Source organism: Schistocerca americana, chromosome 4 (genome assembly GCF_021461395.2).
Source record: "Schistocerca americana isolate TAMUIC-IGC-003095 chromosome 4, iqSchAmer2.1, whole genome shotgun sequence".
NCBI classification, from domain to species: domain Eukaryota; kingdom Metazoa; phylum Arthropoda; class Insecta; order Orthoptera; family Acrididae; genus Schistocerca; species Schistocerca americana.
Window position 1 is genome coordinate 229,590,849 of NC_060122.1, and position 17,036 is coordinate 229,607,884.

Here is a 17,036-nt window from a genome sequence, read left to right on the forward strand (position 1 = left end):
ACTTCCTTCCCTGTCCTTCCCTAATCCGATGAGACCGATGACCTCGCTGTCTGGTCTCCTTCCCCAACACAACTAACCAACCAACCAACCTTATGGGTTTGCTAGTGACTGCGTAGCTACTACCAGTATAGTTGTGCGGTGGGGCCTAGCGTTCAGAGGCACGGCCAGCGGTACGCACGTTGTTCCACGTGAAGGCGACGCCGCGCGGCCTGCGCAGGCGGAAGTTGTCGGTGGCGGGCGCGCCCAGTACGCCGCTGCCCACGACCTGCAGCAGCTTCTCGCCGGCGCCCAGCACGCGCAGGTCGCGGCCCAGCAGTAGGCCGAACGGGAAGAGCCGCATCAGCAGCGACGCGGGAACCGCCGGCAGCGACAGCCGCTCCAGACGCGCGCGCCGCGACGCCTGCGCGCGCATCCACTCGCTGTTGTCGAAGTCGATCCGGAAGCGCACCTGTCGCCGAAAACGCACGCGTCAGAAAGTAGAAAAAAGGTGCCTAACGGCAGCAGGGAGAAGCACTAGCTTCCCACTAGTGATAACATTTATGTGCTGCCAATTTCTTTAAATTTGCATTAGGCATAAGGCTACAACACGAAAAATTAATATTTACAATAGAATTGCTCTAGGAAACGATCTGGAAAGCACCAAAATGGGAGTTGAAAATACAGAGGATTAAAGTTTGCAATTGAACCAAAAATCTGAATAATTCTATTCTAACATCAATTTTGTTCTGCATGGCTTTTGACGTCTATACTCATCAATATAGATATAAAAAGAAGAAGCAAGCCAATAATACATGAAATACACAAAAATAAACACGTTACTGCACTGGGGATACCATTATGTTACCCAAATTACATACGCTAACAACGAAAATTAATGACAAAGAAACTGGTATAGACATGGGTATTCAAATACTGTACAGAGATATATAAACAGGCGGAATACGGCGCTGCAGTCGGCAACGCCTGTATAGGACAACAAGTCTCTGCGCAGTTGTTAGATCCGTTACTGCTGCTACAACAGCATGTTATCAAGTGCGTTTGAACGTGGTGTTATAGTTGGTGCGCCAGCGATGGGACACAGCATCTCCGACGCAGTGGAGAACTGGGGATATTCCCGTACGACTATTTCACGAGTATACCGTGAATATCAGGAATCCGGTTAAACATCACGTCTGCGACATCGCTGAAGCGGGAAAAAGATCCTGCAAGAACGGTACCAACAATGACTGAAGAGAGTAGTTCAACATCGCTGAGACCGGAAAAAGATCCTGCAAGATGGACCCTGCACGTCAGTAGGGGACTGTTCAAGCTGATGGAGGCTCTGTAAAGGTGTGGGGCGTGATACGTCTAGACACGACTTTGTCGGGTGACACGTACCTAAGTATCCTGTCTGATCACCTGCATCCATTCACGTCTATTCTTCATTCCGGTGGACCTAGGCAATTCCAGCAGGGCAATGCGACATCCCGAACGTCCATAATTCCTACAGAGTGGCTGCAGGGAAACTCTTCTGAATTTATGGGTAGCCCTGCAGGATTCATTGCGTAAATTCCGTGCAGCACTACTTCAGACACTAGTCGTGTTGCGGTACTTACGCGTTCTCGCGGGGGCCCTACACGATATTAGGCAGGTGTACCACTTTCTGGACAAGAAATAAAAACTTTGAGGTTCACCGATGACATTGTAATTCTGTCAGTCACAGCAAAGGACCTGGAAGAGCAGTTGAAGGGAATGGACAGTGTCTTGAAAGGAGGATATAAGATGAACATCAACAAAAGCAAAACAACGGTAATGGAATGTGGTCGAATTAAATCTGGTCATGCTCAGGGAATTAGATTAGGAAATGGGACACTTAAAGTAGTAAAGGAGTTTTGCTATTTGGGGAGCAAAATAACTGATGATGGTCGAAGTAGACAAGATATAAAATGTAGACTGGCAGTGGAAAGGGGAGCGTTTCTGAAGAAGAGAAATTTGTTAACATCGAGTATAGATTTAAGTGTCAGGAAGTCGTTTCTGAATGTATTTGTATGGAGTGTAGCCACGTATGGAAGTGAAACGTGGACGATTTAGTTTAGACAAGAAGAGAATAGAAGCTTTCGAAATGTCGTGCTACAGAAGAATGCTGAAGATTAGGTGGTTAGATCACATAACCAATGAGGAGGTATTGAATAGAATTGGGGAGAAGAGGAGCTTGTGGCACAACTTGACCAGAAGAAGGGATCGGTTGGTAGGACATATTCTGAGGCATCAATGGATCACCAATTTAGTGTTGGAGGGCAGCGTGGAGGGTAAAGATCGTAGAGGGAGACCAAGAGATGAATATACTAAGCGGATTCAGAAGTATGTAGGTTGCAGTAGGTACTGGGAGATAAAAAAGCTTGCACAGGGTAGAGTGGCATGGAGAGCTGAATCAAACCAGTCTCTGGACTGAAGACCACAACAACAACAACAACAACAACCACTTTCTTTAGCTCTTCAGTGTAGAAGACTTAACTGTACAGCTCGTTGCTTGAGTGTACTTAGTCATCATTTCCATCACAGACGTATCCATTGACAAGAAAAATCCATTATGAACAGGAGGACGTAATCTAAGAGGGACAGAATGTCAGCAGCACCCATCCTTTCATCAGTCTGGATCCGTTGTATTTTAATCGAGAAGTAAGAAATGGGTTCCGCTACCGACGTTTCCTGAAACTTACTTTTCGCCAGAAGTCATATTGTCTCACTGATGGATAAACATGATGGCTATTCAGAAGTCACCTTCTATCTGTATGCATTCCTTAGGCTGACGGCCAGGTGCGTTTTGAAGATCAAAGTTACAAATTTCCTGGAATTTTTTGAACGTTTACCTCACGTTGCTTTCACCTGTTGCCTCCAAACATTTAAGAATACAGGGACAGTTAGGTTCTTTATCCGTCTTACCTGATTTTTTTCCAGAATGAGATACATATTGTTAATATCTATTACACCTGTTTTGCTTAAAATTCCGCTGTGAGGTGCATCTCATCCATTTCCGAGAAGACTTCATCGTCTGTTCTTCTGCCCCTTCACAACGGACATCTGAGACAGTGACAGATTGCTCGATATTACGGCCATTCCATATCCTTTGCACATTACTTCAGTAGCAACATTGGTTATTACTATTATTGTTATGATTATCATTATTATTATTATTTGTATGGCTACAAATGAAATATGCGTATACCTACACACCATTCAATGGCACACATTCATTAAGAACCTCATATTTCAAGCATATCACGACAATAATGGTATGTATATGCACGTACCATTATATTTGTAGAACATACTTAGTACGACAGATTTGCCAATTTACATTACTTTGAGTCACCGAGAATGTACTCAAGATCCTCGTCAGCGATATCACGATCCCTAAAAACACCTTCGTTTTCTTGTACCTCGTCAAACTAGGCGATAATCTGGGAAAACGTAAACTGCTCGTTTTTAGCGCCAGCCATTTTACCTGTCGCTTACCATTATGCTTCCACAGAAGGTAGTCACTGGCTTTTACCATGAACCATCGCCATGACATCTGTTAAGTAAATTACAACTTTTTTCTGGTGTATTATGTTCCGCTACCCATAGGTTGCGCCGATTTCCGTATAACTCAAACTACACGATAGTGGCGCTTACCAATGTGTAACCCGGAGCCGCTCAAGTATCTCAGATTACAGTCTCAAATCTAAGCCATGAATGTAGTCTATTGACCCTTCCTTCATTATCAGAATCATTGTTGCATCATCAGGACAAGTCCTCAGAGTATATTCTTGAAATGTATGGTGAACAATTTGCTTTCCAGCACCACAAACTTACACCTGCTCATATAATCGCACACCTGTCAGTGTTGTTTCTAATTCGGTTAAGAAACGACCAGATTATGCGTGGCAATTCAAAACCAGGTGGCTTTGTCAATATGTACAGTATCTTAAATTGTTTCCTCGTAACATTAATCTGCCATGTGTATCTTCAGCAGCTAGATAACATCCTTGCAATTTCCAGAGGTGGGTGACGAGCGTAAAGTCTTCCTTAACTGATAGTTGGAATGTCGCCGTGGACAGGCTGGTGAGGACTTTTCTGTAGTATTTTGTGCTACTATGCAAGTGCACTTTCCCACTGCAAGGACGTAGGTCGTATGTGGCTAGGTGTGGGTAGCCTGACTGTATCAGTTACAAGGCACATGGCATGGATAAGCTGTGTATCAACAATACTTCGTTGAGTACTGTTCTTCCAATCTGGGGAGCAATACTACGCAACTTGCAAGGGGTGTCAAAGGGTGTGCCTAACCTTCGGGCTGATATGGTGTCGAAATTTGTGAAGGCACATTTCTAACGTGCTCAACAGCGGTGCGTAGGTGGCACCGAGGATGTTGGTGATCTGGGAGGTCTTAGAGGCACCATTGCCGTTTTATTCACGCACATGATAATCTTGCACTACCGCGTGATCACGTCAAGGGACGGCAGAAAATAGGAGTGTTGAAAAAGCATAAGTATTCTGTGGTATCGATAGCTACGATGCTACGGCGTAGGTGCAAGTTCGTAGGTTGGCATTACGACACCGACACCGAAGACAGCGCACTCTAGCCGGCGCTGTGCAGCACTACGAGCGCCGCTCCAGATTCAGCCTATTTGATTACGACGACCAAGCAACTTCATAGAGGGCTAGCCATTACAGACTTTGTTATTTCAGTTACTTCAGTGATAGCTTGTCCACTACTAGTAGTTGTTAGCGTTGATACCTGTACGGCTTCGCACCTACGTGCTCATCTCAGCCAAAGTTAAGTAAGCCTAATGTAATCATAATTCTGAATATAGTAAATTTGTGAAATCTACCAGCAGTACCGAAGTACTTCACCTTTTCCTGCTCCTATTCGCTTCCTACATTCGGCCTACCCTTCTGTTTACAGGAGCAGATCCACGCGACGCCTACCAGGCGGGATGCAAAATATCCTTTGCTGCCTTGGATCACGTTTAGATTTCATCGAATGGTTTTGAAAGATCCTTGATGATCCCAACCTCTATCGTACTTCGCTCCAAAGAGTGCGATGCTATTCAGTGGGGATGCAGCCCCACAATATCCTTAGAGAAGGGTTGAAATGTCTGAGGGTGTCAGCACTGTCAAAGGCTATCAAGATCATCTTCCTGTTGCTGATCGTACTGCGAACTGTCTTTTAGACTGCGAAATGTGTGGGAGCCAACGCCCAAAGCAAATGGGTTGACGCCCTTTACGTCACCCCAAGAGCCCTTTTCGAGTCGATTCTGAGCGGCGCTGTTTTTGAAATATTTTCGCAGGGTAAGCATAAGAAAACCGCGTGATTGCAATGCTGGGTGACGTCAAAAGAAGGAGGAAATGTGGGTAAGAGGGGCTCTGACGACCTTCTCATTCTGTGACACGTCTACGGTGGCGCTGGGCAAGAATTGTGGTGGAATATTGTGTCAGTATGACATCATCAACCCATCTTACAGCACACATGAACTTCCATGCATAGGCCTTTTTTCGTATGTCTCGACACGTTGCTGTTCGAAGCGTCGCCGAGCCCGAAAGAGATATCGTAAGCCGTCATGCTTTTGCATCATTACAGATGAAGGTTGTAGGCGCCGTTAGCCAAATTTAAAACTTGTGTGTCACAATGGTAGGCAAATGTGGGGTTTCGAAAAAGTGATCCTAGAATTCTATGGCGCAATATAATTAGCAAATGTGACTCATTACAGCTGAGACTGTTACAATAAATACACTACTGGCATATAAATTGCTACAGACGCGAAATTTGACCGACAGGAAGAAGATGCTGTGATATGCAAATAATTAGCTTTTCAGAGCGTTCACACAAGGTTGGCGCCGATGGCGACACCTACAAAGTGCTGGCAGCAGTTGACCGGCGTTGCCTGGTGAAACGTTGTTGTGATGCCTCGTGTAAGGAGGAGAATGCGTACCATCACGTTTCCGACTTTGATAAAGGTCGGATTGTAGCCTGTCGGGATCGCGGTTTTTCGTATCGCGACGTTGGTCGAGAGCCAATGACTTTTAGCAGAATATGGAATCGGTGGGTGCACGAGGGTAATACGGAACGCTGTGCTGGATCCCAACGGCCTCGTATCACTAGCAGTCGAGATGACAGGCATCTTATCCGCAGCCACGTCTCGATCCCTGAGTCAACAGATGGGGACGTTTGCAAGACAACAACCATCTACACGAACAGTTCGACGACGTTTGCAGCAGAATGGACTATCAGCTCTGAGACCTTGGCTGCGGTTACCCTTGACCCTGCATCACAGACAGGAGCGCCTGCGATGGTGTGCTCAACGACGAACCTGGGTGCACGAATGGCAAAACGTGGCATCCGTGTTTGGCGACATCGCGATGAACGCACATTGGAAGCGTGTATTTGCTATCGACATACTGGCGTATCACCCGGCGTGATGGTATGGGTGCCATTGGTTACTCGTCTCGGTCACCTCTTGTTCGCATTGACGGCACTTTGAACAGTGGACGTTACATTTCAGATGTGTTACGACTCGTGGCTCTACCCTTCATTCGATCCCTGCGAAACCCTACATTTCATCAGGGTAATGCACGACCGCATGTTGCAGGTCCTGCATGGGCCTTTCTGGATACGGAAAATGTTCGACTGCTGCCCTGACCAGCCCATTCTCCAGATCTCTCACCAATTTAAAACGTGTAGTAAATGGTGGCCGAGCAACTGGCTCGTCACAATATGCCAGTCACTACTCCTGATGGACTGAGGTATCGTGTTGAAGCTGCAAGGGCAGCTGTACCTGTACACGGCATCCAAGCTCTGTTTGACTCAATGCCCAGGCGTATCAAGGCCGTTATTACGGCCAGAGGTGGTTGTTCTGGGTACTGATTTCTCAGGATCTATGCACCCAAATTTCGTGAAAATGTAATCACATGTCAGTTCTAGTACAATATATTTGTCCAATGAATACCCGTTTATCATCTGCATTTGTTCCTGGTGTAGTAATTTTAATGGCCAGTAGTGTAGTTTTAAAAATTATGTGGTTTCGGCAACTCTAATGTCAATATTCATCCATTATTACTCGGTATAGTGTTGTAATACTTTCCTAATGACAGAACAACAAGCAATACGGGCGACCCGACTATCTAACTTATATTCAGTCGGTGAGCCCAATTTCTGGCAAACTGATACTATGACGTGCCGTAGGCGTTGAAATGGATATGCTCTGTTGCGGCCTAGTGCTTCGGCAGGTTGCATTGTACGAGTATCTTAAGATATTTTATTACAACATGCAAGAAGATGTTGGGTGTAGGAGTTATGTAGACATGAAAAAATTAGCACAGTAGTGGAAGAGATGATAGACAGCGTGAAAGAAGTAAAAAGACTAATGATTCAGTAAAACTGCATCAGCTCTGAGGTTTTTCCACACTTCGTTGAACCAATTCAAATCCATCGAATTTATGTCCAAGATACTCGTACTTCCGTTTATCTTGCAACGGAAAAATAACGATATCGAGAAACGTTTAGCAACATCGCCAGGGATCAGTCTGTACTTTTAATGATTGACTGGAGCTATTAGTTCAGATTCACGATCACTGCAGTCTAGCATGGGCATACCAGACGATTAGGTTCCCATTATTAATAAGCAAAGAATACCTGCACTCTCTCTCTACACAAAACTGACATATGGGAGCATAAATTCATCACGGTGTCGTTCTTTGTGCATTAACCTTCCGAAGTGGCATAGGAAACGCACAAGGCAATGGAATACAAAACTACACTGAAGAACCAAAGAAACTGCCACACCTGCCTAATATCGTGTAGGGACCCCACGAGCACGCAGAAGTGCCGCAAAACAACATGGGATGGACCGGACAAATGCCTGAAGTAGTGCTGGGGGGAATTGACACCACGAATCCTGCAGGGCCGTCCATAAATCTGTAAGAGTACGAGGGGGTGGAGATTTCTTCTGAACAGCACGTTGTAAAGCATCCGAGATATGCTCAATAACGTTCATGTCTGGTGAGATTGGCGGCCAGAGGAAGTGTTTAACTCAGATGAGTATTCCTGTAGCCACTCTGTAGCAATTCTGGACAGTGTCGCATTGTCCTGCTGGAATTTCCCAAGTCCGTCGGAATGCACAATGGATATGAATGGGTGCAGGTGATCAGAAAGGATGCTTACATACGCGTCACCACGTATATAGACGTATCAGGGGGTCCAATGACACTTCAGATGCACACGCCCCACACCATTAAAGAGCCTCCATGAGCTTGAACACTCCCCTGCTGACATGCAGGGTCCATGGATTCATAGGTTGTTTCCGTACCCGTACACGTCCAACCACTCGATACAATTTGAATCGAGACCCCTCCGACCAGGCAACATGTTTCGAGTCATCAACAGTCCAATGTCGGTTCTGACGGGCCCAGGCAAGGCGTAAATCTTTGTGTCAAGCATGGTACACGAGTGCGCCTTCGACTCCTAAAGCCCACATCGGTGATGTTTCATCGAATGGTTCGCTCGCTGACACTTGTTGAAACCTGCAGCAGTTCGCGGAAGGGTTGCACTTCTGTCACGTTGGTCCTGTTCTTGCAGGATCTTCCGGCCGTAGCATTGTGCGAGATTTGACATTTTACCGGATTACTGATATTCGCGGTACACTCGTTAAATGGTCGTACGGGAAAAATCCCCACTTCATCACTACCTTCGAGATGCTGTGTTCCATCGCTCGTGCACTGACTGTAGCACCATGTTCATATTTAAGTCTTGATAACCTGTCATTGTAGCAGCAGTAACCGATGTAACAACTGCACCAGACACTTGTCTTATATTGGCGTTGCCGACCTCAGCACCGTATGCTGCCTGTTTTCATATCTCTGTATTTGAATGCAGTTTATTTGGCGCTTCAGTGTAATAAGACCAGAACCATCACATTTTAGAACTAAACCATTTTCTATTGTAATTCCAATGGCAGCGGTATGCTTTTCGGTCTTCAGATCAAAGAATTTAACGAATACAAATACAATTTTAAAATATTAACACGATATATTACGTGTTTTAACAATTAACAAATTCAATACATAGATAGTGATGACACTGCTTGTTTCCTTTTAAAATCAAATTTCAAAAAAGTCTCGTAACAGGATGAGTTGGAAGTGAGTGGCGCTTTGGGAAACTGGGTGGTTTGGCGTATCGGAAAGTATCTCGTGGGAGAATGGGTGGCAGGAAAGTTGGGATGTGTGGTAGAGTTGAGTAGGATGGAGGATAGACCATGGTGATGAAGAAAGAAAAGAATATGCCTGGGAAGCTGGAAAGATGTGATAAAGGCAGGGAGGTGTGGTTTAAATGTGATAGGAAATATTAGTAGGGCTGGGAGATTGTTGCTGAATGTCTGTTGGTGTGCAGTTGTGCGTCGCTAGGCTGAATTTGTTTGGTTCGCCGATTTACCAGAAACCAGTTGGTCTGTGGGATGTATAGAATATAAGTGGGCGTGCAGTGTTGGTGAGAAGCGAACGGAATTTGATAAGATGGTAAAGGATTTGAATAGAGGAGGGTAAGTGGATATAGTAGACGAGACGAACTGCCTGGCTTTCATGGGATGGGAGCGACTCAGCTTCGGCAAATAACGCGATGATATTGTCATGGGGCGGAGCAAGGTTTTGTAAGTCAGGAGGTTGGTGGAACGGTGCCATCTTATGGTCGACCGCTTAGTAGTTTTATTGAAGGGGCTTATGGAAAATTGCTTACGACGTGTCACACCAGATAAAATGTTTGATGCCGACCATGAAAGGAAAATCTTGTTACCATTTGTTCCTTTATGATTCTTCAATAGTCAGCCAAATCAGGATAAGTGTGACACGGATATTTTCTTTGTCTCAGTTAAGCTGAGTTAGTAGACTTGTGGCTCACCTGCACGTTTCGGGCTCCAGACAGAGCTGTCTGCTCCTCCAGAATGGCGATGCGCAGCGCGATGTCGTACAGTTCCTGCGCTATCTGGTACAGCTGGCCTGCAACACGGAAATCGGCTGTAATGTACTCCACTGCTAAGGTAATGCCCTCGGGGTTGTGCGTGAGATGTGTTTTATGCGTTTGTGTAGGATAAAATGCATCAACGAGGAGACAACGTGATAACCCCCCACTGGTATCCTGAACAGTATCGTAAACGGGTTTGCTGTTCCCTTCTATGAACAGTTATAAAGTTATGAAGTATTTCCGTGAAAATGTCTGTTGTGAGTCTTTAATGGTATCAAAGTGACCTCTGAGTTTAAACTACACTCTCAACGCTGTCAGTAGTGTGAGATGCCAACGCTCAAAGAGTCAGTGGGACTACGCCCAAAGCAGTGGAAAAGTGGATGTAACTTCTTTAGTGATTGATACAGATCAGTCAGTTGCACAGGGATTTAGAGTGTTGGGTGTGTGCAGGCATGTAAGTATTGGGTTCTAGACAGAAGACTGGAAACGTGACACGCAAGTGAAGAAATTTGAAGATGATAAACCGGCATTAAATTCAAACAGCCCATTGAGAGACTTAACTACGAACACCGGCAGGAAAGGGCAGCACGTGGACAAGTTGACTCAGGCAGACAGGCGTGCCACAATCCGTGAACTTAACGCGCAGTTGAATTGTAGAAACACAACATACACACAACATGCTGTAGAGTATAGGTTACTGGCAAGTGTGAGCGAAGGAACCGATTTCAAATTTGAGGTAGAGATTGATGGAAATACTTTTTTCTCTTCAACCATTAGAAGCTGACAAAACGTTACTGCTTTTCTTTCTAGTGAAAGTGAGTAAAGAAGGCCTGTCCACTGATGTGATTCGAAACAAGCACTCAACTATCTCAGCTTACTGCGTTGGCTGTTACATAAAGGGGTGAGATTCTTTTCCAACTGCAGGCTTAATTCGTCTTGGTTTCATCCTTGATCGTAGTGATGGTGACTAATCACGATTAAAACTAAGCACAGAAGGAGATAGTGTAACTCTACTTAAATGAGATGCAGACTAAAATGAGATGCAGACTCAGATATATCACTTCATAGAGACCAATAAGTACGCTTAACATGAGGATGCACACATAACAAATTATAAAGCATTGAAATCAAGTGCTGTTACAGTACATATGAAACGGCCGCTAAACCCGCTGGGCAGAACAGGTGATTAGGATTGTGGAAAGGGCCAAATAAGGTGTCGGTCACATTCACTCAAAATTGTAATTTAATAACACCTTTAAACCAAAATGGCACATAGCCGAACCTTTAGAACTACGAGTTTCAAAAACGCAATTATTTCACGGCTGAAGGCCTCCAAACAAGAAATCTTAAAGTAAGAAGATAAATCTCAAGTGGTTAAAACATACAGTTAAAATTGCAAATAAAATAATTATTTAACATATAAGTACACAGCGTGGCTGATAGCCTCAAGGCAAGGGTGAATAGACAAACATAAACAAGATGCAATACAAACGGCTGAACGCCCACAATAAAATTTTCAAGATTTTAAAATATATTATCATAACCTTTGAAAGGCAGAAGGCCGCAATGTTTTTTTATGTTTTTTTTTTTAGAATAAGGATTTAAGTGGCTGAAGGCCCACAACTGATTTTCCAAAATTAAAAAAATACATAAAATCCAGTAAAAGCAAGAATTTTTTTAAATCATTGGCCAGGATATGTTATAAACAGACAATTAAACACCCGTGAGAAAGACAATAAAGAAAACGGCACTCAGAAGTCTCCAGGGAGGTCGGTCTGCCCTCGTTCACTTAGGTGAGACAGGTGGTGAGCCCAGCTACACTTGGTCATTCGGAACCCAACCAAAGAAGAGCCACGGACCGACCGACAAAACGACTTCCTTGCCACCAGTCGGTACTTGAGAACTGAAACACAAAAGTGACGAACGTGATTATCCACAATGAAATATGTATTACCTGTCAAAACTACACACCAGGTTGGACAGCGACAACAGGTGAGGAAAGAACGCTACGTGAAATTACGTTAGTGGCCAGGGTAGGTAACCAAAACACTAACGGCCACAAGGCAGAAAATTCCGCCGGTGCACTTGAAATTAAGTCAACCAGTATAGTTAATTGCACCGCATAGCAGCTAAATTTCAGCAATACAAACACTCGGTGTTGCTCACAGGAAAACCTCCCCAACAGCGAACCACCGAAACGAACCACACAACATGAATGGACGTGGCTACTCAACTTTGACGTCCTGGGTCGGTGAACCAGGAAGCTCGTAGCGATCGGGCATCTTCACACACGCTTTGACACTGCGCAGGGACCGCCAGCGGACGCAGCCGACTGCACCGGGCGGAGATAACTTCTCTGGTCCGCAGCAACCGACCGACTCACCGCAGACCCCCTAGCCGAAAACAATATGCACAAAACCAAAGATGGTACACGGTGCAAATATCGATAAACATCGCTGCTGCCACACGTAGAAGGAAGAAGAACCACGACGTAACCGCAACAAGGGCGGGTGCTGTACACAGCCAGAAACACAACATTTGGCCGTTCCTTACGAAATTTCTGAAGACGGTCGCAAATGACGAGCGAAACATATTGTATAAATTTGCATGCAGCTTGTGCCTGATCTGCAATTTTATTTTCTACTGTCGCTGTACCCACTACAGCCGATGGTTTTCGCGCGTTAAATAAAAACTGAGAGCGAGAGAGGAGATGTCCAGTGACTGTACAGGGCAGCAAAACATAGAAGATTGCCTTGGCGCTATGGTCCGGATGTTGTCGTAATTGCTGGTTACCATCGCATTTCTGATGTATTTGGCTGTCACGACTAATGAGTAGCAAGACTGTAAATTGTTATACGCCACAAAACCGGCTGTATGAAGTAAGATACTGCGACATAGCTTCTAACCTGTCAGTCCGTGTCACCTAGAGGCTGACTGTGCTGACGAAGGAAGACGCGCGTCGCCTGTAGAAGATCAGTCCATCAAAATGACACCAACCATAACCTTTGGGTGCTATTTGGAAAGAAAATTCGGATGTCCAGACAGGTGCTACCTTTTGCAATCAACCTAACTGAGTTCATTCGGACAGCTTTGGGATAGCTGCTCAGACATAATAGGCTCCTAGCGCTGACGTCTTCTAATTGCTGAAGCCGCCTCTGTGGTGTGTCTATGCTCTAGATTCCGTTCAAATTTTCTTTTAACGAAAAATGCCGTCTTGGCGAAAATTATTATTTTCTTAATGAAATGGAATAATGACTATCACTAGCTATTTAGCATCTCTTGTGCGTCCCCCTATACATAAAAAATTAATAATAAAAATCAAGTTATTTTGAATAAATTAAAATGTCCATGTTATTTCTGGCTTCAAATACTTCAGTGCTTTAAATACCCACATTATTCTTTGTACGACCTGACTTTGTAGACTGAGAGAGACATAGCCATCTGGGTTATTATTACAATTTTTTTAGTTTTATTAGTTTTAAAGCTTAACGATTACCGCTTTCCGTTAACTAGCAACCATCATCAGATCTATGGAAGCAACCAGAGAAATTGCCTTTTATTTAATGCGAAAATCTAAGAATATTTAAAAACGCATACATTTTATGAAAGTATTAAAACTTTAAAAACAGTAAAAACTTACCACGTCTACCCTGGAAATGGTTCCTTAGAAAAGAGTTGACCACGCTTATTTGTCACATCCACCAATGAATGACAGTTGGCAGGTAGCGCACTAGGACATCTGCACAATGCGTTGCTTCTTTCGGAGGTACCGTAATTCCTTCAGTTTGTCTATTATATGGTCCTCAGTTTTGATGTCACATTTGTCGCCAGTCGCATTTCTAATACTTCTCAATGCTTTTATCTTTCTTTCATGTAGTCTCAGTCCACATTACGTTCTAAACAAACTGTTCATCCCACTCATCAGGTTCTTTTATTCTTCTACACTTCTAGTCCTGCAGATTTTGATACCAGTTCCCCCTGAATTTTATAATCCCATTTCTGTGTCTGTCATTTATTTTCTAAACTTTTTATTTGGTATGCAGGTTGAAAACTGTTGAAAATTGTCTTGCGCCATTTTCATCTGAGTACTTTTGTATTGTTCTTGCGTTACCATTGTTTCTCATGTTTCTTACACATGTTGTATACTAGCTGTATCGGGCCACCCTTTGCTGTTGCTCAGTCTGTTTAAATTGAAAAGAAAGAAAACAGAAATCATATGTTTCTAATATGTATGGGAATTTGACATGTGTCATAATCTCCTTCTCTCCCATGTTTCTGCTCATCTCTCCCTCTCCCTTTCTTTGTCCATCTTTTCCTACTTCCCCCTTTGTCTGTCCATCACCTCCTCCCCCGCTCTATGTCCATCTTCTCCTCGGCCACTCTCCCTCTCTATCTCCTCCTGACTGTGTGTGTGTGTCTCCTCCTTCCTGTTTTCTATGTCCATTTCCTACCACTCCGATGTCAATTTCCCATTCCTCCCCCTCTCTGACCCTTAGCCTTTACCGAGCGAGGTGGCGCAGTGATTAGCACACTGGACTCGCATTCGGGAGGACGACGGTTCAATCCCGTCTCCGGCCATCCTGATTTAGGTTCTCCGTGATTTCCCTAAATCGCTTCAGGCAAATGCCGGGATGGTTCCTTTGAAAGGGCACGGCCGATTTCCTTCCCCATCCTTCCCTCACCCGAGCTTGGGCTCCGTCTCTAATGACCTTGTTGTCGACGGGACGTTAAACACTAATCTCCTCCTCCTTAGCCTTGTTTATTGTTACCGAAGATTCAGATTCTGCAGTAGTATTCTAATTACCAATAAGCCATAAATGCAACTTTCCTATTTGCTAACAACTTTTCACCATCGTATATTTCCTAACGTTTCCCTATTATTAAATTTATATGAATAAATGTATCACAAACATTTAAAAAAGTAGGTAAATAAACATGTGAATATACCCATGGAATGTTGTGTCAAAAATTCAAATAATCGGTCACGAACTTTCGGACAATAACAATTTTGAACAAACCAGCATTTATATTTTTATGATGTTTCATATTTTATTAGAAATATGGTACATATATACCAGATGTAGTTCCAATAAGTATATAAAACAGTTGAGTATTCGAATACAGTGTTGTGTCAAAATTTCAAAGCAATCGGTGAAGAACTTTCGGAGGTTTGAGGTTTTTAAAAAACGAACATTAACATTTTTCTTTATGTAGATTATCCGTCTGTCCCTTCAGTGTATGCCTTGTTTCTGCCGATACTTCCTCCACTGTACAAAGCCAACTTCATTTTCTGTCAGTGTATCGTTTATTCGAGGGGTTTCCGAACTTATGTGCCTTTGTTTGTTAAACAAATTTACTGTTTTATTCCTTCCCTGATCAAATTTCATATAACTGACTACAAAAAAGGACAAATGTCACTGTCTACGAAGCATTTCCAACATTCCTTCCCCCTCAGCTTTTCTCACCCCTTTAAGCAAAGTTTTATATTCCTATGTTAATAGTATTGTCATCGTAAGAAACCATTTAAATTTTATTCGGCTTTAAACGCAGCTGCGACTGTAGTTTTTTTTTGTCCTAAACTCGTTTTCGATATTTTGTTGCAGGATGGAGAGAATGGCTTAAAAAAGCTACTCTAAAACCGTAGATAGTGAATCTTCTATTTGTGACTCAATACGAAAAATTTAAATTTATGATTCTGGCGGAATTGTCGTGATTATCTTCTATTGTCGCAAAATGCCTAGCTGGTACTCTTCTCATTTGCAGCTAAGTATATGTGTCAAACAGGATTCTCGGGTCATCCAGCATAAGAATTCATATTTCATCCGTAAAGCCTAATATTAAACTATATTCGAAAATAAGAGTCAGTGCCACTCATCAGATAAAACATTAAATTTAAAACTCCTGTTTTAATATGTTAGTTTGAGGTGCCTGAAGAACTTTCGAATTAATTTTTGAAGCAAAAATTGTTTGAAATAATTTTTCGTTGCTAATAATTCCTTTACAGCATGTTGCCTCAAAAATATGCTGCAATAACTAACCAAGGGTCCATCATAAAACTGGAAACTAATAAGGAATCCACTTATCGAAAAATTTCATAAACAGTTTTATAGGTCAGTATGTCCAGTAAGTCTTGCTTTCGTTATGAAGTGTAATGCTAGAATTGTTAGTCTGGTGCCTTTATTTTTCTTAAAGTCAAAAAAAATGGTTCAAATGGCTCTGAGCACTATGGGACTTAACACCTATGGTCATCAGTCCCCTAGAACTTAGAACTACTTAAACCTAACTAACCTAAGGACAGCACACAACACCCAGCCATCACGAGGCAGAGAAAATCCCTGACCCCGCCGGGAATCGAACCCGAGAACCCGGGCGTGGGAAGCGAGAACGCTACCGCACGACCACGAGATGCGGGCATTAAAGTCAAAATGATTGTCATCTAACAGATTTAAATTTCCTTTTTAATTCTTCTGTATATTCTTCCGGTCAGCAGCTTGTAAGCATGAATTGTACGTTAGTATTCGTAGTTATTTGCTCTTGCTTTCATGGCTTATGCGTGGAAGATATTCTTCCGGAAGTACGAAGGTATGTGTCTTTGTTTCTTACACACTAATTTGAATAGTCATTCTGTTTCCGTTCCCTGCAATTATTTTAGAAATCCCGAAAGAATATTATCCACCTGTTTGAATGCAACTCTTCCAGATCTGTCACATCCGAAAAATGGCACCCCTTTCACCTCCAGATCGATACCATATCTTCTTCTGTCAAGTCATCAAAGTTCATCTCCTTCATAGTGTCCCTATCACGCAACCATTCTCTATTCTGTGTTTAACTCTTGAACGATTTGCACACTATAGACGCCTTTTTTTCAATTATTTAAAGTGATTTTCATTTTTCTAAATACTACATCGGTTCTTGCGACGACCATATTCACCCATATCGCAATGCAAAGTTCTGAATTTACTACTCTTCGATGACCCCGCGTCACAAGCCTACTTACATGTTTATCCACTATCTAACAAGAACCCGTTGTACATGTTGCCGTAGAATATAGCTCTCAGCCTCTTTA

The 17,036-nt window shown here is 43.3% G+C and overlaps 1 protein-coding gene across 1 annotated transcript in view; it reads right to left on the reverse strand.

Annotated features, from left to right (window-relative positions):
• Positions 1-17,036, reverse strand: part of LOC124612875 (soluble guanylate cyclase 89Db-like) — a 468,418-nt gene that overhangs the window by 109,907 nt on the left and 341,475 nt on the right. The window contains exons 4-5 of the mRNA XM_047141315.1: positions 9,908-10,005; positions 179-448 (exon numbers count right to left, since the gene is read on the reverse strand). Of these exons, the coding sequence (XP_046997271.1) occupies positions 179-448; positions 9,908-10,005 (368 nt within the window). The remainder of the gene's footprint in view (positions 1-178; positions 449-9,907; positions 10,006-17,036) is intronic.